This window comes from Dipteris shenzhenensis, chromosome 27, assembly GCF_047967505.1.
Source record: "Dipteris shenzhenensis isolate YYH24624 ecotype China chromosome 27, Dip_SZ_1.0, whole genome shotgun sequence".
Taxonomy (NCBI): domain Eukaryota; kingdom Viridiplantae; phylum Streptophyta; class Polypodiopsida; order Gleicheniales; family Dipteridaceae; genus Dipteris; species Dipteris shenzhenensis.
The window spans coordinates 22,860,195-22,876,619 of NC_141622.1; the positions used below are offsets into that span (position 1 = coordinate 22,860,195).

A 16,425-nucleotide genomic window follows, 5' to 3' on the forward strand; every position below is an offset into this window, starting at 1 on the left:
TGGGGGCTTTTACATAGTTTTCCTCTTCTCCATTCTTATTTCTTCATCTTCTCCATTCTTATTTCCTTCTTTTTCTTGTTTAGGTTTATGCTTCCCGTTTTTCTGCTTCATTTGAGAACTATACCTTTGGAATGCGGAATGACAAGCAATGCTTTAGGAGGGAGAAAAGGGGCTCTTCCACCACCTAGGTAGTAGTAAGGAAAAAGTGTGTAAATTGCTTTTGGGCTTAAACCCCTCCACAAGAAAGAACCTCCTACAAAAAATCACAGAGAAAAGAGAGCAGAGAGGAGGTAGACCACTTTCCTCCGTCTGTATCTCTCAAGGTGCTTTGGAGGCTATGGAGAGGGAGAGTTCATGCCACATATGCTCTTCCATGGGAGATGGAAGTACTGCCATGGAAGCTGACTGTCAAGCTTCCACGGCTCTACCCTATGATGTTGATGACCAAAAGTACATCGTGATGGATTCACGAGGTAAAAGGGACATCAACCGCATGTGCCAGCTCTAGCTGCGCATTCAAGAGACTAATGGAGGACTTTCAGCACTATCCTACAGAGAAAAAGGATTGGTTTTTAAACTCATTGAGGTCAAAATTAACGGTGCCAAATGAGAAAGAGTTTGACTCTCGTTGGATGTTGAGTAAGATCTCTCGAGCACTTAAATCTTGAAATTCATAGGGCAGCAAGACATGGAGAAGGAAAGCTCTCTTGGGATCACCAGGATGATTGGAAGAAAGTTAAGGAGCCCCAAAAGTATGACCAGCAATGGGGGACGGTGGCTGCTAGGGTGGCTAAAGTGGGCCAACCTCACTTAGGCTCAGGATGTAGGGATACCTTCTATCAATATTTTATATGTTCACTACTGTTTGTTTTCTTTGAGTCCGTTTGAATTGTAGCAACTAGATCATTTGGAAAATATGTTTTCTTGTAAATGTTAAGTGTATCAACATGGGCAAGGGGTAAGAATATAGATATGCATACCAAAATATTACAAAAGGCACTCTTTGAGATGTTTGCACAAAATGGGGAGTACATTACCTTCATTGATGTAAGATCCTCAAAGCACACATATTTAGATTCAAATTTTTAAATTGAACAAATAAAAGATGTACTAACCTCTAACATTGATAGGAAGATTTCGAGTACCGCAGTTTTGAATTGCTAGTGGTAGGAATTAGGCGAAACTGATACTATTGTACGTATTAGGTACTTGGACTAGATGTTTATTTGCATGAAGGTAGAAAGTGATTGGTGGTTGTAGAACTAGTGGTAGATAGGCTAGTGGAGGCACGGGGTAAAGAGCATGTAGTAGTCGCACCTCCCAAAAAAAGCAGCAGACACTATTTTTGCGACAACTCAGATTTGGGATCAGTAGGAAAGAGGGTCAAAAACAAAAAATATCACATACAACTGGTTTTGTGTTGGCAGGCTGCTCCTATCTTGCAACAAATATTGGACCTATGGGAGAAGTCTTCTTAACATTAGCACGAATCCTCTTGCTAGATTTTATGTACACTTGTCTTTATGGGGAATCAACTTGAAGGATTTCATATATTATGTTTGTAAATATTATGTTTCCAACATAGCGCAGTCTAGAGAGCGTGGGATGTAAGAGATTGAGAGGTTGGTGAAATATACATGTTATGGGTTCATCTATGATGCTCTTATTGTGTTTGTGAGTTGAAGAGTTGTTACAGTGGTCACTTACAGTCCGTCGGTTTCTCTTATCACTGTTTTGGAGCTCCAGGCGAGGAGTTTCCTCAAGAATTTCGTGTGACTGAGGAGTACTCACATCACATTTCTAGCTATTATTGCAAGAGAGACATGGCTGAAAATTTTCCTAAAGTTCTTGGGTTGTCTAATGAGGATGTTTCTCAATTCATCAAAGACCTAGAGCTCACAACACTACAAAAAGGCAAAGATAGACACGAAGTTCTTTTGCAAATCCTTGGCTATTGTCTACAAGGTGAAGCAAGGATATGGTTTTATAGTTTTTTTCAAGGTATTTCAGGAAACTAGAATCATGATGTTGAATATCAGGACGTAAGAGCTGCATTTTTTGTCCAGTATGCATATTAAACGGATCCTAATCAAATTTGGAAGGAACCAGCAAGCGCCCAATTAGAAAGTAGACTACTACCTATTGCACGTGCCAAGTAGTGGAAAATGCATCACTTTGGTTCGATCAATGTGCCTAATTTACAATTATGCATCAAAGCTCGTAAATCCTTCTTTGGATATATCTTTGCTACCTTATACGCCAAGCAGTGGATTTCTCTCTGATGTATCACTTTCAGAGACTGGGAAATGTCAACAATGCAATTGGATATGATGTAATGAAAATCAAAATGATGTGATGGGATGTGACAAAGAGCTTTTGCCATCGCAAATGATAGGTGCTTCAGAGTCCTTTATAGAAAAAGGTGGTGAAGGCGTGCTTGATGACACTTAGGACTCTTAGATCATAGATGAGGAATCGTATTTAGCAAAGGCAAATGAATTGGAGCCATAGATGCTTGAAGGACATGATGAAGAAGTAAAGAGCTCTTATGGTATAAGGCTCAATTAGAAGAGGATCCAGGACCTATTGGAGAAGAATCGAGCATGCATGCTAAAAATGAGACGAATGTTTATGCTGAAGAAGAGAAGCAAGTGATTTATATTTGCAATCAGAAAGAAGATCGTTTGAACATGACAAATGCTCAGCATGATGGAGAGGTAGATACTTGGGATGCATTTATGTCGCTAGTACATGAGGCAGAGACAGTCATGGATGATTTACAAGAAGGAATTCCCATAGATACTAAAGGCCAACAAGGGGGCGGACATGAGCCATATCAACCCCATATTGATGAAGAGGTGGTGCTAGTGCAAACAAGGTGTGAGGACAATGAGAATATAATGAACAGCATAGTGAGGCCTTCTTACTCTATGAGGCTGATGTGTTTTGACAGAAGTAACCATTTTTCTTCTTTTTCTACCTTTGCTTATCCTTCTTTGGGCCATGATGTTCTATGTCAATATGATGTACAAAGCCTATTGTAGCAACTCCAATGAAAGAGCAAAGGGTCGAAGGTTCTTGTAGGAATATGCCTCTTGATGCTATGGATATACTGCAAGTGCAAGGAGCCTATGAGTTGGATGCCTTTGACATAATATATCTTTCTAGATCATGTGCAATGAAGGAATCATGGATGACCTGGTAAAGATAGCACGTGATGCTTTGCCACATGAGTCAATGCATGATGTATCTTATGGAGAGTACCCAAATAGAGACGTTTATGCACAAAAAATTGAAAATAGAGAGGTTCTTGATTGGGGCTTTGAGGAATCAATTGAATAATTGGTTTTGAAGATGGCATGCATATTGGAGAGATTAACACATGGCCTACAAACTTTGAAGACACAGGGATAAGAGACTCAAATATGCTTGGATGTAGGTGGCTCAAAGCGATGTGATCAGTATGGAAGGAAGGGTTTTTTTTTTTTTGATCCGAGAGGATAACAAGGAAAAGAAAAAGGAGACTCTTGGATATGAATGTTTGCAGCTGCAGGATGGGCAAAAATGATAGGTAGATTTCGAGGAGTTTTGAACTGCTAGTGGTAGGAACTAGGCGGAACTGATACTATTGTACATCTTAGGTCATGTTTTGCATGCTAGGACTATATATTTATTGTTATGAAGGTAGAAAGTGATTGTTGATTGTAGAACTAGTGGTAGATAGGTGTGGGTAAAGAGCATGCAGATTAAAAAAGTATGTCGCACCTCCCTAAAAATGGAAGCAATCACTATTTTTGCAATAACTTTTGATCCATAGCTTGGATTTAGAAGTTTTGATTATCAACACGAAGCTGAAATTGAGATCTACAACATTTTAGAAAAAGTCAAGCTCTACATTGGTAAGAAAGAGGGTAAAAAATACATAATACTATAGGCGACTGGTTTTGGTGTTGGCAGGTAGCTCCTATCTTGTAGCAAAGGTTGGACCTTGGGAGAAGTGCTCCCTAACATCAGTGTTGATCCTCTTGTTAGATGTTATGTATGCTTGTCTTTATGGAAAATCAGCTTGAAGGGTTTCCTTTGTTATGTTTGTGAATATTATGTTTCCAGCATACCGTAGCCTAGAGACTATGGGATGTTGCAAGCGATTGAGAGGTTGGTGAAATATACATGTTATGGGTTCATCTGCGATGATCTTATTGTGTTTGTGATTTGAAGATATTTTATAGTGGTCACGGAATGTGGAGCAAAGTAGCAAAGCAGAGGTGGAGGAGGGAACATGGAGCAAAGTAGCCAAATCATGTTTAGGTCCATGGTTAAATAGTAACAGTGGCACAGTAATATTAATGAGCCACCATAAATTAATCAAAATTTGAGCCACTGTGCTGACTGGAGGCCTAGTGGTGCCATCCAAATAACCATGAGAAATCTTAATAAGCCACTAAAATCCAAGCTAGTGTAGTGACTAGAGGCCTAATCATGCCATCCAAATGATCATGAGCCATCTTCAATTAATTAAAATTTGAGCTGCCAATTAATCACATGCCTAGCCGCTTGGGCAGTGCTGTATTTGCAGACATTCTTTGCCATGCAAAGCTTCATCAGAAGGCCTTTAAAAATAGTAAAATTTGGCCTTCTCATTAAAGGTGAGGGCACCGCATTGATTGGAACTAGATTGCTTGTTTTGCCCCAAAAATGATCGCTGGCATGCAAGCCCATCCAATCATAGGATCATGAGATGCTATTTAATCTCATGCCACCACAGTGACTGGTAATTAACTACACTAAAAATAATTGAGAATTATTTTGGCCCAAAAATAATTATATGCAAGCCTGGCATGCAATCACATGCCACTGCGGTGTGTGATTGGTAATTAATTGCACTAAAAATAATCGAGATGTCCAAATAATCATGAAGAAGCCACCATGCGGGTGGCTGGTAGTAATTAAATCACATGCATACTGGTGCACCACCCTCGGATCATACATGATGTGGGCAAGATTGCCCACTGTAGAATGATGACAGCCGACGAGACCTAAAGTGCATTATTCATCATTGAGGAGTAATATCCATAACACGATGCAACAGTCCGTCTCAAAGATTTCAACATGCAGCACCAAAGTTCTTGTGCATGGTACCACCACCATCTTCCACTTCTCAAGGTGTATATGCAATGCTAAGTTGCAATAATTCGGGAATTTTTATAATTCAAAAAAATCACTCAAATACGCGTTTTTTATAATTTAAAACATTTCAAACGTTTTTTGCTATTTTATTCGTACGAATAAACGTAGTATCAACTTGCAGCAACTGCCATTTTTGGTATTCGTATGAATACATCCACTTGTCTTCCTTGCCACCTCAGCCACTTGCTGGCCAGCCCTGCTACCTCCTGCTTGCTTACCTGCTACCTCTTGCTTGCTTACCTGCTACCTCCTGCTTGCTTGCGATACCTACCAGCTCTCTTCATAGGTACCTTACTGCACCCTTGCTTGTGTTACAGTCTTTCGTTAGTAATTAATGTTTATTTTGTTTTGTTTTGTTTAGGACTGGCACTCATCTCTCTTAGGAGAGTTGTATACTGCAGTCTTTTTAAATTATTTAATATTTGTTTTTTATTCCATTTTAGTGTGTAGGCAAGCTGGCACTCATCTCTCTTGCGAGAGTTGTGTGTTGCTATCTGTTTTTGTTGTGTGTTGTAGTTTCAATTTTAATATAAATAATTATTTTTTACCTGAGGCTAGCACTCATCTCTCTTAAGAGAGTTGTGTATTGCAGTCTCAATTTGTATAAAAATGATAATTCAAATTTGTTTTATAGTATCTCCTCCAATGGCATTAATGGTCAGATATTAGACTAAACACTAATAAGTTTTCATTTGTCAATCTAGTACTCAATGACTACCAAATCTAAGATAAACTTATCCCTCCATCCATATTGAGTAGTACCTTGCAATCCTAGAAGCTCTTCAAAATTAATGCTTTTATATTTTTTGCAAAGTTGTACTCAATGGAAAGAGAGGGGTTGATAGAAATGGTCATTTCCATGAGCCCATGGAAACCACCATTTTTACCTACCTCTATGTTTTCATACAGTAGAGTTTTGCAAAAAATATAAAAGCATTAACTTTGAAAAGCTCCATTGGTTAGGAGGCACTGCTAAAAAAGGATGAAAGGATCTAACAGTTATTAGAGGAGATACTACAAATGAAAAGTTATTAATATTTGGTCAAAATATCCCACCATTAATGTTCCTAGAGGAGATACTAGAAAACAATTTTGAACTTTAATTTTAATGCCGACACTGTCAACACAACCCTGAGTTAATGTGAATTAAGTGGACTAAGTGGTATAAGTGAATGACCTCGTTTAAGTGATATAAGTGAAGGAAGTGGTTTAAGTGGTATAAGCTTGATAGAAATGGTCATTTCCATGAGCCCATGGAAACCACCATTCTTACCTACCTCTACCTCTATGTTTTCATACAATAGAGTTTTGCAAAAAAATATAAAAGCATTAACTTTGAAAAGCTCCATTGGTTACGAGAGACTACTAAAAAAGGATGAAAGATGAGGCTTAGGATGTGGATCTGATAGTTATTAGAGGAGATACTATAGATGAAAAGTTATTAATATTTGGTCAAAATATCCCACTATTAATGCTCCTAGAGGAGATACTAGAAAATAATTTTGAACTTTAATTTTAATGCCGACACTGTCAACATAACCTTGAGTTAATGTGAATTAAGTGGACTAAGGGGTATAAGTGAATGACCTCATTTAAGTTATATAAGTGAAGGAAGTGGTTTAAGTGGTATAAGCGGATTAGGTGGACAGGGTGGTTTAAGTGATTCAAGTGGACTACATGGTTTAAGTGATTTAAGTGGACTAAGTGGTATAAGTGATTTAAGTGGTTTCAATGGATTAGGTGGACTTGTAAAGTTAATGCAAAAATGTTGAAATATATCGATGTGAATTAGTGTACATGATAGCTAGATCAACCCTTGCGACTTGAAAATATAAACTTCGATTACGCATATTCGATTATTCGTTCCTTTTTTCCAGTGTTGCCTTGAAAGTATTTGCAAGTCACAAGGTTGGCTCTAGCTATTATGTATACCAAATCATCTACAATCTCAATAATTACAATACAACAACATAACTTGTAGCCCACAAGGTTGTAGCTTTTAAGTACAAAATGAGACGAGATGGACACAAGCATATGTGCTCTTCCATCTCTTGACATATCCTGCCATCCATCCCCTCGCATACAGCATACCATCCTATATAATTAGAGCTTCATCCACCGCTTCCATGTACAACACAACATTACTTATAGCCCATAAGGTTCTAGATTTTAAGTAGAAAATGAGACGAGATGGATACAAGCATATGCGCTCTTCCATCGCTTGGCATATTCTCCCATCCATCCCCTCACATACAACATACCATCCCACATATTTAGAGCTTAATCCATCGCTTCCAAGTAGAAAATGAGATGAGATGAATATGAGCATATGACTCTTCCATCACCTATCATATTCTCTTATCCATCCCCTCATGTGTAACATACAACACTCTATATTGCATTCAACACAGGTACAATATCGTCTATCTCTTTGACTTCACGATTGTCACTAAGTAGCTCAAGCTCGTCTTCTTCTTCATTGAATGCACCCTCAGCAATTAATTCTATAGTCAACCATTGTCCAGCAATTCTCATTACAGCGGCTTCGCTTGCTGCCCTAGCCACAATATTAAATCCTTTCAACAATCATAGATTTCCAAAGCAAAATACTAAATCTACAGCACTTGATGGCTTTAAGCGATTGCGTCTCTTAGAATGAATAAAATCGTATTGCACTCCAATTTCGCTCACATGCACCTGATAATGCAGCAATAGAGAGCACACGAGTTGCAACATGTTGCAACTCCAATGTCTCTCCACCATATTCCTTCCACCAAGTAGGTGCAATAGTCATCTTAATAGCATCAAGATTCCAAGGATCTCCAAAAGAGCCTTCGCGATTTATATACCTCACTCATTGTTGGTAGGCCAATTTGCCTTGATCTCCCAAAAGCAAGTTCTTACAAACCTCTCAAAAGTTAGTTATGACTTCTGGATTCTGTGATTGAGCATGCATTTGATATTGTGGATGTACTGCAAACATAGCTCCATGCAAAGGAGTGTGCATTTGCTTCCATCTCTTATCGGCCAAATATACCACTTGTTGCTTTTCCCTAAGTGCAAAGCGCACGAATTGTTTAACCTATCGTATTGCTTCTAACATCTTCCAATACACTTTACCCATAACAAAGGCATCAACGTCGACCATCCTCGATACTGTCACAAATGGCTCCACACCTTCTTTTATTCTTTCTACATTTCTCAAGAATAATGATGATTGTACAAGATGCACACATTTACTACCTGGTATTTGCATATTGCGTCTTTTCTTGAGCCAATTTGCCCATTGTCTATCAGCAACAGTCTTGACTAAAGCTTGACGCACTTCCAACAATCTAGCAAGAACTAGAAAAGAAGTGGCAAATCTAGTTTGACAAAATTGCCTTAGTTGCTTCACAGAGTGCTCTCTGAATGCTGCATACAAGTATTGATGACTCTTTATAAAACTCACTACGGCGTTAGCATCTTATAGTACTAGTTGCATAAATGGCAATTGTCCAATATCCTTCAACAATAAGTTGAGAGTATGAGCACCACATGGCACCCATGTCAGAGTGAGATGCTTTGCCATGACCATCTCACTCGCAGTCTTGTAATTCGATGCATTATCTGTTACTAATGCAGTACTAACATTTTCACTACCACCAACTTTACGAATTGCTCTTTTGTATATTTTTACAATATATGCTGAAGTTTTTTCTTTTAGAGATGTATCAATACTCTCCAAAAACATAGTTCCCTTAGGAGTAATGCACATTACATTTTTTAAGGGTCTGGCCTACTTGCTAGTCCATCCATCAAAAGAAAGAGTGCACCCATATGTAGGAATAAAATCCAATATCTTTTTTTAAAGGCAATCTACCACAGTTTGTTTGACTCTATCAAGACGATCTGTACGCATTTTATTATAATCTAGCAAAATAAATCCTGGTCTAGCACATGACTTCAAGGCATTATGAAACATCTCCTCTCTCATAACATTGAATGGTATACCATTTTTTACAAATGCTTCTATCCATCTTAAGTGCTCTTCATGCACTTGTTGCCGAAGAAATCCATCCTCCATAGAAGATTGTTCTGCCTTTTTTCTCTTCTTTACCTGACAGGCATTAGTCGCATCAAAACTCACCTTCGACCCACTTGCTAGCAAATCTACATCACCTTCATGTATGGATACACCCCTCGCATTTATTGGTGCTTCTCCTTCAACCATCTCATCAACCTCAGCGCTCACATCTTGTTGACTTGGACAATTCCTTATCAGGCTCATATTAACCACTTTCTCTAAATACAATTTGTATAATGGAAGAACATCAGATGGAGTGTAGGAGCAAGCTTCAACGTCACTGCCTATTCTGAGAAAATATTGCTTGATGCGAGTAGAACCACCTGTGAACTTGTGTCCACAATATTTACACTACACAAAAGAGACCGAGACATGTACTTTTCGTATCTCCATCACATATGACCAAATCTTGCTGCGCACCATGCTTTTGAAGTTGCAAAAAAACAAAATGCAAAAAAATTAATTTGAGTACGCAATAGAAACGTACTGCAATACACATTTTGTCGAAAACAACACATATCCTTTAAAAAACACTTTCAAGAATGCAATATATTAATTGTCATTCTTTCATGTTCTATTGAAAGAATATTAAATATCCATTCAAATGAAAGTGTAAGAATGAGTAATGAAAATTAAGAGACATGGATTCATTTTTATTGAAAGAATACACTCAAACTGTAAATTATTCATTCACATTCTATTGAAAGAATATTAAATATTCATTCAGAAGAAAGTGTAAGAATGAGTAATGAAAATTGGAAGACATGGATTCATCTCTAATGAAAGAACACTCAAACTGTAAAATCATTCATTCACATTCTATTGAAAGAATATTAAATATTCATTCAGAAGAAATTGTAAGAATGAGTAATAAAAATTGAGAGACATTGATTCATTTCTATTGAAAGAATTTACTCAAATTGAAAATCATTCATTCACAATCTATTGAAAGAATATTACATATTCATTCAAAGAAAGTGGAAGAATGAGTAATAAAAATAGAGGCATGGATTCATTTTTATTCAAAGAATATACTCAAATTGAAAATCATTCATTCACATTCTATTGAAAGAATATTAAATATTCATTTAAAAAAAAGTTTAAGAATGATACAAGTCTCTAATAACCTTTAAAACTTTAAATTCATACACCTTTAAAACTCTTTGTATTCTTTCACATTCTATTGAAAGAATATTAAATATTCATTCAAAGAAAGTGTGAGAATACAAACACAAAATAAAATCATATTTCTCACAAGAGATCTAAGGAACTCAACAAGGAGATCCTAGAACTCCCACATACGAAAATTCTCACAAGAGATCTAAGGAACTCAACAAGGAGATCCTAGAACTCCCACAAACAAATTTCATAATTTAATAGACACAAAAACAAGCACATTTCTCACAAGAGATCTAAGGAACTCAACAAGGAGGTCCTAGAACTCCCACAAACAAATTTTCTCATAAGAGATCTAAGGAACTCAATAAGGAGATCCTAGAACTCCCACGTACAAAATTTTTATCATAAGAGATATAAGGAACTCAACAAGGAGATCCTAGAACTCCCACAAACAAATTTCATAAACATAAAAACAAGCACATTTCTCACAAGAGATCTAAGGAACTCAACAAGGAGATCCTAAAACTCCCACAAAAAAATTTATCCCACAAGAGATCTAAGGAACTCAACAAGGAGATCCTATAACTCCCACAAACAAATTTCATAGACATAAAAACACTGAGAGAACATTTCTCACAAGAGATTTAAGGAACTGAACAAGGAGATCCTAGAACTCCCACAAACAAATTTTAGACACAAAAACACCTAAGACACTTTTCTCACAAGAGATCGAAGGAACTCAATAAAGAGAACCTAGAACTCCCACAAACAAAGACACAAAGACTAAAACCACAAATCTCACAAGAGATCTTAGGAACTCAAAATGAGATCCTAAAGCTCCTTAACACAAAATCCATCTTATTTTAGACCTTGTAGATTGCTTTCACAACCTTGAAGGACCTTTCTCCTTCTTTTCCTTGTTTGATCTCTTATGCTCGGCTAGGGAACCAAGCGTGAGATAAGAGACACTAGCAAAAAGTGACCTTATATACAGAAACGTAGTCACATATTCGTCCTAATACAGGTTTATTTATACAAATACGTTATTCGTACGAATAAAATCTATTTGTACGAATATAGAGGGATGACATGTCGATTTATGTAAAACACGTGACGTGTCCCCACTTTTTAACCTAATTTTTTCTTTCATTCGAATCATTCGAGCAATTTTCCCGCATTTTTTGAATCACGAATTTGATTTTTTTACTTAGATGCAATTTCCCATCACATTTGGAGGGTGATGGACACATCTTTGTAGCATCTACATATAGTAGTCCTACACAAGGTCTACTAGGTAGGCTATGATGACTACTTATAGTAGTCCTACAAAGGCTCCACTAGGTAGGCTATGACAACTAAAGTCCTACACAAGCTCTACTAGGTAGGCTATGACAACTAGCAAATAGGGTAAATCCTTCTATATTTTTTGGTTAAAATAGAATTTTGAAGAATTTCTTTTTTATCTCTTTGTCGTGGACCTTTGATTTGAGGCTTGACCCACATAAGGTACATATTCGACACTCAAACCCTATCATCAAAACTACTCTAGGTCACATTGCAACCAGTCCCCAAACCCAACCCTTGAAAGTGAATTAAGATAATGTTTATTTTATTTCTTTTTCTCCTCAATTGATGATGAGCAAAGTAGTTATAGGACTAGCTCGCATACCAGAAGCAAGGGTTATCTCAAATATCCACCTCTAATGTAAGTTACTCACCAATATTCCAAGTGCCCAATGTTGTAAGAACCTTGGATGATGACACTAGATATTAGGATGGTCCCCAATCTATACACTGAAAGGGATCTTAGTTTATAGACCAAATGGTTATGAGATGTCTTATGCTGACTTCACATCTAGTCAAGTGGGATAGAGCTTGATACTTGCCTCAAGGGGGTTGTTAGTCCCCCAAGAGGTGGGGGTTTGGGGAGGGCAAAATCAGCCACGATCAATGTTCAAGGGGCATATGGCATCCCTCATCCCATTGGTAGTATGACTTGTGTACAGTTAATAGTTGTCTCAACAATATGACTTTTTAAGGATCTATAGTCTGCTAGTCTGATTGGCTTGCATGGTGCTTTTTATAATCTTGTCTTGATATAATCTCTAATCTTCAGTGCTCATATTCCTCTATCTAGCATCTATCCATATCACCATTTAAACTCTCATGTGAGAGTGCATAAGTGGACAACACAGCGGTCACCATCAACTGTATCATTAATTTTTTTACATCACAACTTTATATTCTCTTTAATTTCCTATTATCTACTTTCATTTCATTGTTATTGTCCGTTGCATACAAGAAGAGGTAGTTGAACTCTCGAAAATCCAACTAAGAACTTGCTTGAAAATTGCCAATTAGTTCGGGAGATTCACTCTTTTTTAGTCACTTGGCAAATTGGGATTACTAATTTAGGATAGTGAAACACATATGTACTCACATGCCACCTTGTGAGTCACTTGGCAAATTGGGATTACTAATTTAGGATAGTGAAACACAGATGTACTCACATGCCACCTTGTAGAGTCACTATTGACTAATTGGAATTGCCATCTTGTACTATTATTTCAGGCCTTGTAAAGCCTTTGGATATCACCAGCACTTACTAGCTGCTATCTCTATAGGTTTTATTTTTGTTGCATCTGGCTTAGTATGGCTCGATCACATGATGACATCATATTTCTTGATCCAAAAAGAAGGCCCATATAGAGTTCTATCACCATGAACTAGATGAAATGTAAATTAAAAGAAAAAAATTCAATAAAATATTAAAATTCCTAACTAGATTATTGAGAGTAATATTTTTTTTACATTGTTGTTGTCGTCGTTTGCAACTGGCAAAGGAAGCTTGCAAAGGAAATAGAGCTTGATATTTCTTGGGGGTAGAGGTGATTTTGTGTTTTAAAAACGTAGTTGTTGCATTTGCATCAAGATTGTTAGTGATCCAATTCCCATATATCATTTTTAAAAGACTAGGAAAAGAAATTGGTAGTTATTATATCAATGATTCATAGCCCACTTTGTCTAGTTTAAGCATAAATCTAGATATATGGAAACCCTTGTACATGTTATGACTACAATAAATCCAACAAACCTTATAACACATGGGACATAAATGACTTACCCAAAAGATATAATTCATTTGTAAAGACCCTCCTTTTTGGCTCTCTGATCTTCAAGATCCTTTTGCATCTTTTCTAGCTCCTTGTCCACCATGTCCCCATCATTTCTTACTTCTTCGAGCCTATCTCGAAGCTCTTTCATGTGTTTCTCTGCTTCTTCTCTTCTATGCCTTTCCATGTTGACCAATTTTGTAGTGGCCTTAGCTTGCTCTTGTGCCTGCAAGGCCCTCGATTGTGCCTCCTGTACCTTGGCTTCTGCACCTTCCCTAAGGCTTTTCTCAAGTTGCGTTGCCTTTGCTGCATCCGTGGCTTTCTCTTGTAGAAAAGTCACCTTCTAAGACATCTGCTTATCGTATTGCTCAAAAATCCCTTTGAGGATCGATGCCATCAGGTGCATTACAACTCTACCGGACATAGATGACAATCGAAATTTGCCTTCCATGCAATTCTTCAGGTTGGTTGACACGCTTTTGGAGATCGCCCTTGAGAAAGATACATCATGTCCTTTTAGTTGCTCTACTGCTGCTTGAACCTGCCAAAACTTGCAGGTTCCTCTCGTATCAGGAAAGAAGTGAATGGCTTCTTCAGCACATCTTGGAGGTCTATTGGCAAGCTCAAAATCTTGACTCCTCCAACTTTAGTAATATGAGCGTTGGGGTATATGTCTAGAATATCTTGTCTCTTCCACTGCTTCTCAAAAAAGTGTGCTTGCAAACTTGCCTTTAAAAATTCCTATAGCATTTTCAATCATGCTTTCATTGATGGTAATCTTATGACCTGACAGACTAGTTGCCCCCCCTTCATGTTCACCTCCTGTACCAACCTGGTGAAGTTTTGGAGAGCATCCAAATTGGGCTTTTGAAGAGCGAGAGAGGAGTTCCCATATGTCATGTTTTCAAGATTAGGGGAGGAGGGGCTCTCACACTATGCTGCAGAGGAGGAGGAAAGATTGTGTGAGGAGCTCCTGGACTATGCCAGGTCCATTATGAGAGGGGATAGAAGTTGCAGGAAGAGTGCAAGGGAGATAGAAATGGTCGAGAGGGATACAAGATGAAACAGTAAAGGAAATGGAATAGTGGAGGCTTGAGTTTGTAGTCCGATTGCAAGGGAGAAATAAATGGTCGAGAAGGATAGAAGATGAAGTAGTGAAGGAAATGTAATAGCAGTTTGAAGCCCGCGACTACACTTTCAAGGTGAGAGCCACTGCAGTGGTTGTAGCCCTTCTACTGTCAAGGTGAGAGCCACCATGGTGGTTGGCCTAAAATTTGAATAATTCAAGGCGACAGTACTGACTTGCATGGTAATGAATGATTAGAGGTGATGGCATCTAAGATTCCCAGCCACATTTGTGGTGGCGGCTAAGACCCACCAGGTTGGCAGTTAATTACCAGCCACCGCAGTGGCCCGCAACTACTCAACTTCCAATTACCACCATCATCGGGCTTGCATGCATTATTACTATGAGTACAGTAAATTACTAGTCACCGGGCTTGCATGCTCAGGAGAGTACTAGAGTGCATGGTAATGAGGGATTAGAGGTGATTAGGCTTCATGATTTACTTTTGTGGGAATTACTGCCCGATGGTGGTGGCTGTCATCAGCCACATCTATCGTGGCTACGATTCCACCGTGCCACCGCTCACCCACCACCACGCTTAAGCATGCATGATCACTACAAGTGTAGTAAAAATTATGAGTCACTAGGCTCGCATACTCAATAGAGAACTAGAGTGCATGGTAACGAGTGATTAGGCATGGTAATGAGTGATTAGAGCTTCATAATTTACCTTTATGGGAATTATTGCCCGGTGGTGGTGGCTCTCGTCAGCCATGTCTATCGTGGCTAGGATTCCACCGGGCTGGCAATTAATTATACCAACCACCACATGGGTCTTCTTCATGATTACCAACTTGTCTAGGGGATTCCACCACGATGACCTACAATTAATATGGATGGAACCTCGGGCTCCAGCCAACATGGTGGCTCAAACTTTATAATATATATAAGATACATGGCATTTGGCATTTTACTACGTTGCTCAGATCCACCGCCCATGTGCTACTAATTTGTTCCACACACTCTATTACTTTGCTCCACACCCCTCCTCTAGCTCTTTTTCACCCCTGCTCTACTTTGCTCCATGCTCCCTTCTCCAACTATCATCACTGCATCTACTCCCCTGCTCATCTGCTCACCCACTCATCTTCTCACTTAATCATCTGCTCCCCTGCTCATCTGCTCACCCACTCATCTTCAACATGCCTACTACCACCCCTCCTCGATGCTTTGTGATCCCAACAATATTTTCCTTCTCATATAAGGTGATTGCATTGCACTCACCGGGAGTAGAAATGCTAGCACTAGTGGAGACCCTTTGTTTCCACAAGCGATTCCCCACACATATGAATGCCATCACCTTAGATGACATGCTCACAGAGGGCCTCTTTATGGCTGTGCTGTATGGGTTTCCCCTAGATGTTGACGAAGGCCTCAGTATTTTCAGAGCAGAGTACTCTCGACTTATTGGGGGGCCGTAATCTGAGTCCTAGCAATGTGCATGGTCTTCAGCCTCTCCATCATATCCTCCTTTGGCTCCCTAAAATTTTTTAATGCAACAAGCTAGACTGGCGGAAAACTGAGTTGTACAAATTCCCTCTTACTCAAAAGAGGCTCTCAGTAATGGCTAGATGTAATCTTTTAGGCTCTCAATGATCTTTTGGCTCACTCGATGTAATGTTTTGGTCTTAAAGGCATTTATGTAATCTCTTTTTGTTAAATTCGAGGCTCTTAGTATGCATTGTTGTTAACTTTCATATTTGTATTTGAATGGTTACGGCAGCTGCTACTTGTAATCTTTTGGCCTTCAAGGATCTAAGCAATTGCTGAGTTTTCATAAATGTAAAAGATCCTTAGTTCAATTTTTGCTCGGT

The 16,425-nt window shown here is 38.4% G+C and overlaps 1 protein-coding gene across 1 annotated transcript in view; it reads left to right on the forward strand.

Moving 5' to 3' along the window:
• The first annotated feature begins 2,603 nt into the window (after positions 1–2,603).
• Positions 2,604–16,425, forward strand: part of LOC147884051 (Carbohydrate-binding-like fold) — a 207,168-nt gene continuing 193,346 nt past the window's right edge. The window contains exon 1 of the mRNA XM_087398136.1: positions 2,604–2,878. Coding sequence (XP_087254262.1) covers positions 2,604–2,878 — 275 coding nt within the window. The remainder of the gene's footprint in view (positions 2,879–16,425) is intronic.